This window comes from Camelina sativa, chromosome 5, assembly GCF_030686135.1.
Source record: "Camelina sativa cultivar CO46 ecotype springtype chromosome 5, ASM3068613v1".
Lineage (NCBI taxonomy): Eukaryota > Viridiplantae > Streptophyta > Magnoliopsida > Brassicales > Brassicaceae > Camelina > Camelina sativa.
In genome coordinates, this window is record NC_141884.1 from 12766493 (window position 1) to 12779292 (window position 12800).

The following is a 12800-nucleotide window of genomic DNA, read 5'->3' on the forward strand; positions in this document are numbered from 1 at the left end:
TATGAATGTGGAGAGACAGTGAATTATTAATCTAGCTAGTCCTAGACTAGTTCGATTCCCTATTGAGTCTACACTTAACAACTGTAGTGTTCACATAGTGAAGTAATCCAGTGGTTTTTTGTCCTGCATGGATGTAAATAAAAAAGTTTTGTGACTGATTCACGTACGTCAAATACAGTACAATGTGCTATACTGTCGTATTCGCACAGCTGGTACGAACAAACTTCAATAATTTAGGTTTCACATCAAAAGAAACGTAAGGACATATGCATGCACACGGTTGGGAATAATTTAAGACGATGCAAGTATTATAATATCAGACACTCGTCCCTCTAAAAGCCTCAACAACCAAATCTTCTAAGTGTCTTGTCATCTCGTAGGGTCCATCCGTACCATCTTTTAAATATATATCTCAAAGTACATTGCATGTAAAAGTGGATCGGAATAATACAACCCAAAAACAAAAACAAAAGGCTATCTATTAGAAAAAAGAAAAGAAACATATGGCCAAGAAATTAGAAAGAAAAGAGAAAGAAGAGAAAAAGTTAGATTGCGTGAGCAAAAAGGAAATATGAAATGATTAAATTTTGTAAAGTAAAGTAGAGAGAAAATAAAAAGCAGCAACGTGTCCCTTTGATTTGATCATGTTGAAAGTTGTGTGTATGATGGTTCGAGGAAATTTCTAGATTTTTTAATACCTTGAGTGCACATGGATCTAGTTTACTTCATAGGAAAGGATCGTTGAACACTTTAACAACTAGATTTGAGTTCAATAAAACAAAAGATTTTAGGCAAATAAGGTGTGACTCAATTAGTTTCTTTTAGAACTCTGTATCCAACTATCGCTTATACTCAATAGTCAATAGTAAATAAAGTTGACATAATTATTGCACATTTTTTTTGTTTTTTTGTTAAAAGGCTTTCAATTAATATTAATAGTCGCCTAATGGGCTATTTCCGGATTTAGGCCCATCAAAATTCCCTTAGGGCCTAAACCGGGTACATCAAACCAAACAAAATTTATAGAAAACAGAACCGACTCGGTTTCCTGAACCGGTTCAGAAAATCCTAATCTGCAAATGAAGAACTCATTGCAGCCGCCGTTCAAGATTTGCGGATTCACACCGGATCAGGACCTCCGGTGTGCCTGAACGTCGTGAGTCGAACGGAGATGGTGATCCAGGATCCGTTGCCATTCCACCACCGTAGAGCCGTGGGCGAGGAGGAAGAAGATGACCGAGCTTACCTTTGTCGAGGAGATCGATGCTTAGCCGTGAGAGAGAAATAGCGGTAGGGAGTAGATCCGCAAACCTTCGACGGTGGCTTAGCTCCGCCTTGCCGCAGACAACCTCCCCCATCGAACAGCGGCGCAGCAAAACCTCTAGAATCTCCGGCATGCAGATCTAACCGCCGTTCTCACTCGTACCTCGCCGTGGATCTCCTTCTTCTGCACCGCGTCGCTACACCGGCGGTGGAGCTCTCACCAACAGTGTCGCGCAGAAGCTTCTCCTCTCCACTTCTCCCTTGATTCTGATCTGAGAAAGTTGCCTAGTTGATGCGCCGATTCACAGATGAAGCACCATGAGCCACAGGGTTCTCTTTGTCGCCGGAATCAACGGAGGACCCGACCGGCGTCTGTAAAAGAGAAAGATAAGTCTCCGTCTGATCTCAACATTGAAGAATTAAGAGGACTAAATATATCAAATATAGTGAAAGCGAACTTGTAGAATTTGTTGGAAAAAAAAACAAAAAAACAATATGCACAAGACAATCAAAAGGCTACAAGGTGAAAAATCAGCATCATCCATTGATAGGTTCTTAATTCGGTGGATCCAGTTGACTGAAAAATCCCACATACACAATCTTCCAAGTAAACCAGGGTAGGGCCAGTCAACTACTGTGACACATGACCCAACCTGAATCGTAATTTGTCCATTTGTAACACAACGAGTAAATGAATGAAAGACCACAAAGAGTAGGGGTCTTATCCAAATCTAAATACACAGTGGAACTGGAACATAATTCCAAGTTTTTAACATTTGATTTAACTAACCATATAACTTGGGAAGTAATGGGAAGTACACTGTTTAGTCCAAGTTAGCTAAATTTCGGAAACAGTTCTGAGGAACAGCTTGTTAGAATATGATGTGAAACGACTTGTTTGAAAAGAAAGCACACGAAATCATCCACTGCATATATAAACTTGTAAAAATCAAAATGGAACCACTTCTGATTCCAAACTGTTTCCCAAAAAAAATCATGAGAGCTTTAAAATATACTCTTTTTTCTTTTCTTTCTTTTCCAGATAATGAAAACCCAAACAACCCCCAAATCAATCTCGCAATATGCAAATGTCACCTGTGACACTTTTTTTGTGACACTAACATATATATAGAACTCTCAACACGACTCAAAACATGTATCAGTTTTAAAATAAAAGCCAAGTCTTCCCTCGATGCATGCATCTTAAGTCGACGGAACAGACTCACTCCGTTTTCTTTTCTTCAACAGCTTCACTCTTTTTGTTTTCCTCCTTCTCCTCTGTTTTCTCCACTGCTTTCTCTTTAGTTTCTTTCTCTTCCACTGTTAATTTCTCAAGAAGACCAGCAGCGTCAGAAGCGTCTTTGCTCTCTTCTTTCTCTTCTTCAGATTCAGCTACTTCCTTGAACTTTTGCATAAATGCTTTGCAGTCTGATCAGGTAAACAAGACTTGATTATTTTACTCAACTCTACTCTAACTATGACAGCATCAACAGCGTTGCAAAATACACAAACAAAACATCACATGAAACGAGATTCAGACAAACACGTTCCATTGCTACACACAGCTTAATTTCCAAGCTACATGGAGCACTGGACTGCTTTTGTCTATGCAGATCATACACATCAAAAAATGCCTGAATATCTCTAGTTTATTTGCAGCAGTTAAAATACTGTCATCCACCAACGACCTTTTTAAACAGTTTCTGATTGGTAACATTTCAATCATTAAATCTACAAGGAAAATTCAAATCAAAAGCATAACATCTCTAAATTTGCGAAAAGTTTTATATCGACAACTTCCAAAACATGCTGTCATATGGCAATATCACTAAGTTCATGATCAACCAGTGAGCTAAGCCATAAATCTACAAGAACTGCACCCTAAACTCCTGACAAGGATTAAGCAAAACAATGCAAACGCATAAGCAGAAACAAAATGAAGCAAGCAGGTAATCATAAGGTTTAAGCTACTACAAGGTATGGCACACAAAAAAAAAGAGACCATAAGAGCTACTAATAAGCAACAATTAACGAGATCCAATCAACTGAGCCAAAAAAAAAAAAATACAAAATAGAAAATTCAGACTCACTCTCAACTGACGCAAACCGGATGCAGAAAAGCTCATCTTTCAATTCCCCATCAGAGAAATCACGAGCGTGCCATACACAAGACTTATCATTCCCAGCGTGTTCCTGAACACTCATGCCCGATGTAACTGCATACAGTTCCCAAAAAAAACAACGATCAAAATGAATATATTACAACAAATACAGATCCAGAATCAAATTAACACCAAGCGTAGACAAAAATCTTACCTAGATGATTAGCACAGATCTTGAGAGTTTTCGATTGCCTCATAACGAGACGAATCTTTCCAGACTCTCTGTGTTTTAAGAACTTAACAGTACCAGCTCCTCTCTCCTTCCACTGACTCCCATCTTTATCGAACCGATACATTTTCGATTTCCTACAGATTCGTACACAAAACCCCAATCAATCAACTATCAAATCTTAAACCCTAGAACTCGAGTAACTAACTAACTACTACGGAAACGATCAGATCCACTACAATTCAGTCCAAATAGGGAGATACATACAGATCGAGGAGGGTGTCTTCGTCTTCTTCACCGGTGGTGACAGCTACTTCTTCGAGCCTGACGATCGGAGCAACCTGAGCACCGGTGTCTTCATCTTCGTTGGCTCCTGACTCTTCCTCGTCTCTGTGCTCACGCTCTGGCTCGTTGCTAATAATGCTCGCCATCGTATCGCAAAATCAAAAGCAAGCTTCGCTGTAGTTTGGTTTGGTTCAGTTGTTGGATTGTAGTGTTGTGGAGAGATTGAAGGAGAGGATTTTTGGGGAGATTTGTAGAAAGGCAAATGGGATTTTTTTTACGAGTCCGGTGCTTATAATTTTTGATAGAACCAAATGGGCCACGTTTCCTCCAGATGCTTATTATGGGCCTATTTATTTTTTCTATGATAAATGAGTTATATTCTGATAGAGAATGTTTAGGATCTGAATAAATGTCATGTTTCAACATGATTGATTCATAAGAAGTAAAAACATCATGTATTAAATATAGACAACACTCAACAGGTACCTAATTTTATGCAGTAAAATCGATGAGTCACCACGTTATATCGAAGTTCTTTCAAATTAGAATCTTCACCATACATAAAAAAAAAAAGTAGGAAAATCAAATAAAGAGACTGAGAGAACTATATATATCATATGAAAAATCCCTGTTTTTCAAATTTTAAAAAGGGTCTCTATGAAAAGAAAAGAGAAAAAGAAGGTTCAAATGTTTCGAATCAATTTTAAGAAAAGCAAAAACATACCCTCAAAAGATCAACAAACCGGACTAAGAAAAGATTAAAGAAAAAAGTGTTTGTTTCAGTTCCTTGAAGGAAGGGAAGAGATAGAACCTACGGCTCCACAAGAGTAACTTGTTCCCACTCTCCATCAACTGACTCTTTCCACACCGTCACATTGTTGTTTCCATCAGAGACAGCCAACAAGTTACCAGTCAAAGACCACGAGACTCGCCACACCGGAGTCATAAAGTCCTTCAGAACCTTACCTTCCCATTGCTCATCTTCTTTTCCCACTGTCCATATGATCACTTTACCATCTTGGGAGCCACTAGCTATGGTGGATTTAGGGAGACCCAAGTTCGGTGCCCAAGCCACATCACGGACCCAGTCAGTGTGCTTTTGAAGAGCTGGAAAGCAATCCATTTTCCACGAACCGTTAGAGAGCTTCCACACTTTCACGGTGTTGTCACACCCACCAGAAGCTAGCTTGTAAACCGGATCAAACAAACCTGAGCTCACAAGAGCACCAGGCGCAGTGGCTGGTGCCCAGGTGACCGAAGTAACTCCAACCGGATGCGCTTGGTCGATCCTTGCTGTGTCCCAGCCACCATCAGGACGGCCTGTGAAAACAGAAATGTTTCCATCGGATGACCCGCAAGCCAAGGATAGTCCAAGATCATGAGGAGCCCACGCAATGGAGTTGACTGAAGATTTGTGGTCTGTGAAAACATGAGCTTGGGTCCACTGGTTTTGGTTGCCTTCTTTCCAGAGTATGACTTGACCATCATAGGAGCATGAAGCTAGGATTGATCCAAACTTTGGATGTGCCCACGCGACCTCCCAAACAGGACCACGGTGGCCAGTTAATGTAGCTAGTGGCTGCGATCCACCGTTGTTGGTAACGCCGGTTATCTTGATGGTGCAGTCAGATGAGGCAGTTGCGATTCGCTTTCCATAGTAATCCATTTGCACATCATGGACAATGTCCTCATGACCCGTTTCAATCTTCTGACCTGGCATGTTTCCAATATGATTTTCCCTGCAAAAAGAAGTAAAAATAGCAAAACAGTTGAATGAGAACATCTGTGTGGTACAACACACATAAGCAGAATTAGCCTGTAAAAACACAGCTCATGGAAGACAAGCAGACATCACTAACTCTAAAGCTTCCCAAATGTCTCACTTCAAATAGTTAAAAACAATGCAAAAAGCTCATAGGCTATATGACACATATCTATAGGATACATAAGTAAGACAATACTATAATTCACTTGTAAAGAAAAACAGATCTGCTAAAAGAGAAATCTATAAACTAAGTGTTTATCAAACTTGTTCCACCAGGAAACTATACAGAGATGATAAGCTAGGGAACAAAAAACCGAATTTGTCGATCCGTAAGGCTTTCAATCTCAGTGAAGTATCACGTGTGTTGAGTAAACAGACGATAAACAGAAATTCTCAGTAAACACATGTAATCGAATTATATACAAAATCAAGAATAGATCTACGTATAAATTGAACTTTCACATTCGATGCTTAAATCAATTTAAACCTACAGCAACAAATCAACACAAATAATCAAACATTGCAGTGGCAAAATCACACATGAGAATCTATGAGTAGTAGAGATTCTAAGATCGGAACTCGAGGTGACGATGATCCTAAGAGGATAAATTATCTAATCAAACACGATTCAAACACAAAAACCAAAGCTACGATTTCGAATCCGAAGCGAAACATAAGCGGTTTCAAAAACAGAGAGCCAAAATTATGAAACGCGATTCAATTATACGGATCAGGAAGTCGGAATCACAAATACAAAACCGATCAAACGGAGGAATCTCCCGATCGATCACTCTGAAAGAACCCTAGCTTAGATTTGTCGATACAGCTCATAATAACAGAGCGCAATAAGATCAGATTTGTAGAAATAAATCTCAGGGAAGAGATGACGAACCTGAAATCACGACGGATCGAGTGAGCGACGATGCAATGCGAGTCCGAAGAAGAAGAGGATCGACACGGAGAAGGAAAAAGTAATCGGAAGTTTTTTTTTTTTGTTTCTAGAGTTTTTGTATTACCTGGTTAAGAAAAATATTAGATCTGGCTCAAAATTATCTAAACCGGATTCGAGATTCTAAACCGGATGGGTTAAATAGAAGATCAATCATTTATTTTATAATTCACAAGTCACCTGGCTAATCAAATTCAGCCACATCAGATTATATTTTCTTTTCAATTTTTGAAGAAAATAAAAATTAGTAATACACGATCGTGTGAAATAAATATTTTCTGCATAAAAAAAAGCATCATGTTTTACGAAGAAACGCATAACCTCCTTTTTGTTCATCTGCAATGTTTCCTCCACAAACTGCTTAACAGCTCCACGTTCAAGGTGGTTTACAACCGATCCATCTTCATAAATCCAATTTGACTTGATTCTCTCTTCAATTTTCTCTGTATTTACCTACTCTTCATTGTCTTTTTTTCTTCTGGATTTGCAATTCTCATGCTGGTTGATACTTTTTCTTTTGTTCATATGCATACCTTTTCTCTTGAATTCATATTAATTATGGTTTTTTTTTTAGTTTCAGGTCGAAGATGCCTCTGAATTTTACTCCTCTTAAATCTAAATTCTTTGAAAAAAGAATGGAAGATCAGAGTTCTAATAGCCCGAACATACGTCTTTGGAGATTTCCAAAAAAGGATAAACCAGAAGAATTTTCAGGAATATAATCTTCTCCTTGTTGATGAAAAGGTATGTTCAAGTTCACTTTAGAAGATCTTTTATCAAAAAAAAAAAAAAAAAAAAAAAAGTTCACTTGTGCATTTTTGATTATCTAATATTTACTATGTTCAACTCTTTAGTTTTTCGGCCAGTGAAACAAAAAAAATATTTAATCCATGGTTTTACCATGTCATTACAAACGAAACGATCACGTCACGTTTTGCTGTGTTCTTCTAACTTAATCTAAGTCTCATGTACTAATTTTATAACAACTCTATATGACAAGTTCTTTTGTTTGATTTTGAAATAGGGAAGTAGGATACAATCCAAAACTTAACAGTGCTCTCTCTCTCTCTCTCTCGACGCAGTTATTTGGTAATCAACATCTTTTTTTTTGTGAATTGATATGATCTATGATTATTCCGTGTCTTTCTCTTTATTCAAATCTCTGTTTCTATCAAACTCTGTTGCTGAATTTGATCTATTTGCAATCTCATATAAATGTTAAGTTTTTTTATAATGTGATCTGTTTTATGTAGAGCTATTTTCTGATTGGAGATTATGTTGTTTCCCATGGCGACGAGTTGGGATAATGTTTTCATGCTTCTTGGCCTTTCTCGTCGAATCAGTAGCTTTTGCCTCGGTGAGTGAGGTTCTTATAGTTCGCTTCATTTCTTAGAGTACAAAAAATTGGTTGCCTGAGTTTTTCATTCTTAAACGATGTAAAGCATCTTTGTGTCTATATATGTCACCACTCTCTTATAAGTTACATGATTATTTTGTTTGCAAATCTAATGTAAATTCATATCCACATTCTCTTCTAAGTTTTCATTGCAATTTTCTTACCATTCTTTTTCTCTTCAAACAGACAAGTGATAAAATATAAAAAAAATAACCCTTGTGTTTGGCGACTATGTAAGTTTTTTACTTGCATGATTGCATCTCTTTTGGCATTTTAGCCAAAGCTCTTTTTAAGACTTGCGATCAAACCCGGCCAGTAATCAAAAAGCTAGGGATTGTTACTTTTTAACAATCTTTCTCAATATTTATTAATGATTCCATATGTTTTTAGAATCGTCTTAAGAGTTAAGATTGTGTTTACAAACTAAAAACCAAACAAACTATTACTATATTTCTCCGTTGGTTGTGCTTTAAATGAATCGTTCGATTCTATTTTTGTTCTTTAAAGTAATAACATTCGTGAGTTCGTCCGATTAGATGAAACTAAATCCATTATACATTATATGATTAACTACATCCTGATTTTCGTTTTATTCATATATCAGCAAGTGATCGATATCTATAAATCTTATTATAGTTTTGTCCTATACGGAGTACGGGCTTAATACTAGTAGTATTATAAAGCGGTTTGTCCATTTAGCTCAATTATATGGGCTATGACTACTATTATGGGGCTTTGTCGGCCTACTTAATTTCCAAGACCAATATTTGTGTTTTTACTTTTTACCTCTCAGACTATTTTTCACGTATTTTACTTTTGTTAACCGTCTTATTTCTTCAGTTTCACAAATAATGTCATTCTAACTACTTAATTTCCAAGACCAATATTTGTGTTTTTACTTTTTACCTCTTGACTATTTTTCACGTATTTTACTTTTGTTAACCATCTTATTTCTTTAGTTTCACAAATAATGTCATTCTAACATTTTTCATATAAATTAAAAAATAAGTAAATTTCACTTTTATCTTTTACTAATACACTATACAATACTCTTTCTCTAATTACTAAACTGAAATAGTAGAGATAAAAAACGATTTAATCTTAAAAACTGCATTACAAACACAAAACAACATTCTTTGTGAAAAGAAGGAGTAATTTTGTAACTAGTTTTTTTTTTTTTTTTTACTAAAAACAGAATTTGATACATCCACTAACTCGATCCAAGTTATCTGAACTTCTTGGATAAATATAATAAAATTTTGAATTAGGAAAAATTCCAGAAAAATAAAAATTTGTCACACATTAAATAGAATAGAATAATGCTTTGTGGTAGCCCAAAAGTTTTCTAAGTTAAAAACCTACAATATTTTTTAGTTTTTATATAAAATTTTAAGCTCTTACATCTTCTCAACTATCACTTATAATTTTTTCGTTCCCATTAAAAATCTCAAACTAATTATTGAAAGCATGTAGTTCAGATTATCAACAGTGATTCAACCATTACTAAAGCTTTATTAAGTCAAAATTTATTATTGATGACATGCATTTTCAGTTTATTGGTTTCAAAAATTTACATAATTAAAATTAACTATGGAAAAAGTAAAGATAAAAATCTTAAATTAGCACGCTTAGAGTAAAGGGACTAAAGGTTACCAGAAAGTAGGTTTCGAAAGAGATAACAAAAATGTTCTTTCTATTGCAACGACAAACAACTTCATTTTGGTCTACACAACTAGAAACAAAGATATCACAGCTTGGCAAGCAAAATTTGAAGAAGCAAGGTTCTCAAATTGTGTGGAATTGAGAAGCACTTTACTAGATAGTAATTAGACATCACAGGCTCACAGCTTGATAAGCACTCTCTACTAGATAGTAATTAGTAGTTTTATGAACATATTGTGTGGAACTCTTAATTGTTTTTTTTTTTTTTTTTTTTTTTTTTTTTAACACATACCTTTCAATAATACTGGTGACCAAATTAACAAAGGTGCCTCCTATAACGAGTAACACCTACATAAGAAGAGAGAGCAACATCAAACAGGTTTAATGAAAAACACCCAACCAAGTAATTAGAAGCGTGGGAGCTGTAGGAAGAATCCGTTGTTTGAGCGTTAAATGACCAAGATGTAATCTGAGAGTGGTCTTGATATCCTGCAGCAGAAGCGAGGTAGAACGAGAGGTGGCAGTATGGAGTCTGCAGTTGCGTTCACGCCAAATAGCATACATTGAGGCTTGGTGAGCTAATCGCATGATCATTGCTAAATTCTTATCACGGGAAGGATTTTTCAACCATCTTCCCCTAGCCTGAAAGTCCCCCGGTGGAGAGACATGAGCTCGAGTAGTAAAGTATCTCCAAATTTCATCTGCATAGGAGCAATCAAAGAAAAGGTGCTGTCGAGTCTCATCTTGAGTATTGCAAAGGAGACAAACCGCTGGAACTGACAAACCCCATCTCAACAGTTTATCCCGAGTAGTCAATCTATGTCGAGCATTGAGCCAAGCAATGAAGGCATGTTTAGGAATCCTGCCTTTTATCCACACCGAGTCGAACCAGTCCACTCTAGGACCCGCCGGAAATAAATGTGCCCAAGTATCTGAGGTTGAGAAGACATCAGAGGCCTGAGCATCTCCAATTTTCCAAAGGAATCGATCATCAACATCCTCCTGTTGAGAATCAACATGTGGTGGCAGCGGGAGGCAGGCTCTAAGTAACTGAAGAATTGGATTGCGGCTACGACTATTTGATATCCACCACTGTCCATAAACTACCGCGTCTGCAACAACCGCTGATAGAGGCAGTCCTGAAACCTGCGGTCCCGAAGGCCCTGTAAGATCCACTAAAGGACCGAGCGATGTCCAATTATCCGTCCAAAAGTTACATGTAATGCCAGAGCCAATTTCACATACAATAAACTGTCTTGCCAGAGGCCTTAACTTACAGAGTTTACGCCATATCCAACTCCCTGAGCGTGAACCATCTAGATCCCAGAAACAATGCCTACCAATTAAATGTCTCCTCACCCACGAAACCCAAAGAGAACCTCCTTTTGCAAAGATTAACCATATCAGCTTAAGACCAAGGACCTTATTCCAATTAACCAAACGCTTCAAGCCCAAACCTCCACTCTTTTTTGAAGCGCAAACAGACTCCCAACACACTTTAGCACCTCTTGCAGATTCTGTAGATCCCTTCCATAAGAAGGCATTGCACATAGATTCAATATCCTCTAGCACACTGTTCGGTATGATAAAGATAGAGGCCCAAAAGGTGATGGTAGAATATATCACTGACTGGATTAACTGCAATCTCCCAGCAAACGAAAGATGTCTAACAGTCCAAGAGTTAAATCTGGCAGTAATTCTATCCAACAGAGGCTGGTAATCTTGTCTTTTCATCTTCTTTGTAGAGAGTGGAACCCCCAAATATCTGACAGGAAATGATCCTTGAGCCAAACCCGCAGCATTAGCAATGGCCTGATTGTTCATGATATTACCTCCATCCAAAAAAAGAGCAGTCTTATCCTTGTTCACTCCCAGCCCTGATTCAAGTTTAAACTCTTCAAGAATCCCCAAGATACCCTCCAAAGAAGACTGTTGCCCATCAAAGAAAATTAATATATCATCTGCAAAACTGAGATGGGTGATCATCGGGGCTAAACAAAACGGGTGGAGACCAAATTTCTGATCTAAGGCTCCTTTGTCTAGTTTCTTTGAGAGCACATCCATTGCAAGGACAAAGAGGAGAGAAGAGATAGAATCACCCTGTCTTAAGCCTTTTTTATCTGGGAAGAAACCTATAAGTTCACCATTAAACGTAATACTGAAGGATGGGTTTGTAAAACATTCCTTTATCCATCCAATGAATTGAGGGGGCAGGTCGATAGCTTGAAGAACATTCTGTAGAAATTGCCAGTTCAAACTATCATAAGCTTTGGCTAAATCCACCTGTAAACATCCTCTCGTGGTATGACCAGGGACATGGAAGTCATTCACTAACTCAGAGGCAAGGAGGACATTTTCACAGAGCTGCCTACCCTGTACAAACCCCACTTGATTACTCTGAACTGCATCTGAGATAAACAGCTTCAACTTTTGCTTCAATAACCGAGCAATGATCTTGTAGACCGTCGTGCAGCAGGATATAGGCCTGAACAAGGGTATAGTATCTGTTCCTTGAATCTTGGGTATGAGTGTGATGGCCGTTGCGTTGAAGTTTCGCGGAAGATGACCAGAAGAGAAGAAATCCTGAACTGCTTCCACTGTTTCTTGTCCCACTACCTCCCAGGCTTCCCAAAGAAATTCTACAGTGAAACCATCAGGACCTGGTGCTTTCGATTTAGGCATGGTAACAATGGTTCTTCGAATATCACCCAGTGTTGGAACTTGCAGAAGCTGATCCGCTAGAACTGGGATGCACCTGAAGGCAACTAAATCCTTTATTGCATCTACTGACAGAGGGGTAACATCATCGTTCTCTGAACCCAACAGCCTTTGGTAGTAGGCGACTAGAAGATCCTTTATTTGATCCACATTATAAATCCTTTCCTCATCCTCTCCTCGCAAATACTTTATTCCATTTCTGCCTTGGTTAGCCAGAACTGATTTAAAGAAAAAAGCGGTATTTGCATCTCCTTCTTGTAACCACCGAATCCTTGATTTTTGTCTGTAAAAGGACTCCAAAGCATTTGAGAAGAAATTCCACCGCTGACGGGCTACAAATTCCTCCCTGAACAAAGAATCCGATGGTGCACTGAGTAAATCCGCCTGAATTGCTTCCAACTGAGCTAGCGTGTCCTTGGTTCGCTGCTGAA

General features: G+C 37.8%; 2 protein-coding genes and 1 long non-coding RNA gene across 5 annotated transcripts; 1 reads left to right on the forward strand and 2 right to left on the reverse strand.

Annotated features, from left to right (window-relative positions):
• Positions 1-2264: 2264 nt before the first annotated feature.
• Positions 2265-4340, reverse strand: LOC104786667 (ran-binding protein 1 homolog b). Its single transcript, XM_010512113.2, is given in 5 exon segments — positions 2265-2487; positions 2489-2691; positions 3354-3479; positions 3580-3731; positions 3862-4340. Coding segments are annotated over 5 exon segments (666 nt in total). The 5' UTR covers positions 4026-4340; the 3' UTR covers positions 2265-2466.
• A 126-nt stretch (positions 4341-4466) lies between these two features.
• On the reverse strand, positions 4467-6705 carry LOC104786668 (protein transport protein SEC13 homolog B). The gene is made up of 2 exons (XM_010512114.3): positions 6537-6705; positions 4467-5618 (listed from the first exon to the last, which is right to left on the reverse strand). The coding sequence occupies exon 2, from the start codon at positions 5597-5599 to the stop codon at positions 4691-4693; it is 909 nt and encodes a 302-aa protein (XP_010510416.1). The 5' UTR covers positions 5600-5618; positions 6537-6705; the 3' UTR covers positions 4467-4690.
• Positions 6706-6873: 168 nt separating this feature from the next.
• LOC104786670 (uncharacterized) lies at positions 6874-8155 on the forward strand. 3 transcript variants are annotated; one of them, XR_767589.3, is made up of 4 exons: positions 6874-6974; positions 7168-7337; positions 7618-7682; positions 7847-8155. It is a non-coding gene; the product is annotated as an uncharacterized LOC104786670 (long non-coding RNA). The 3 variants fall into 3 exon arrangements; XR_767590.3 differs by having other exon boundaries at positions 6880-6974; positions 7174-7337; XR_015598134.1 differs by lacking the exon at positions 6874-6974 and adding an exon at positions 7012-7094.
• The last annotated feature ends 4645 nt before the right edge of the window (positions 8156-12800 follow it).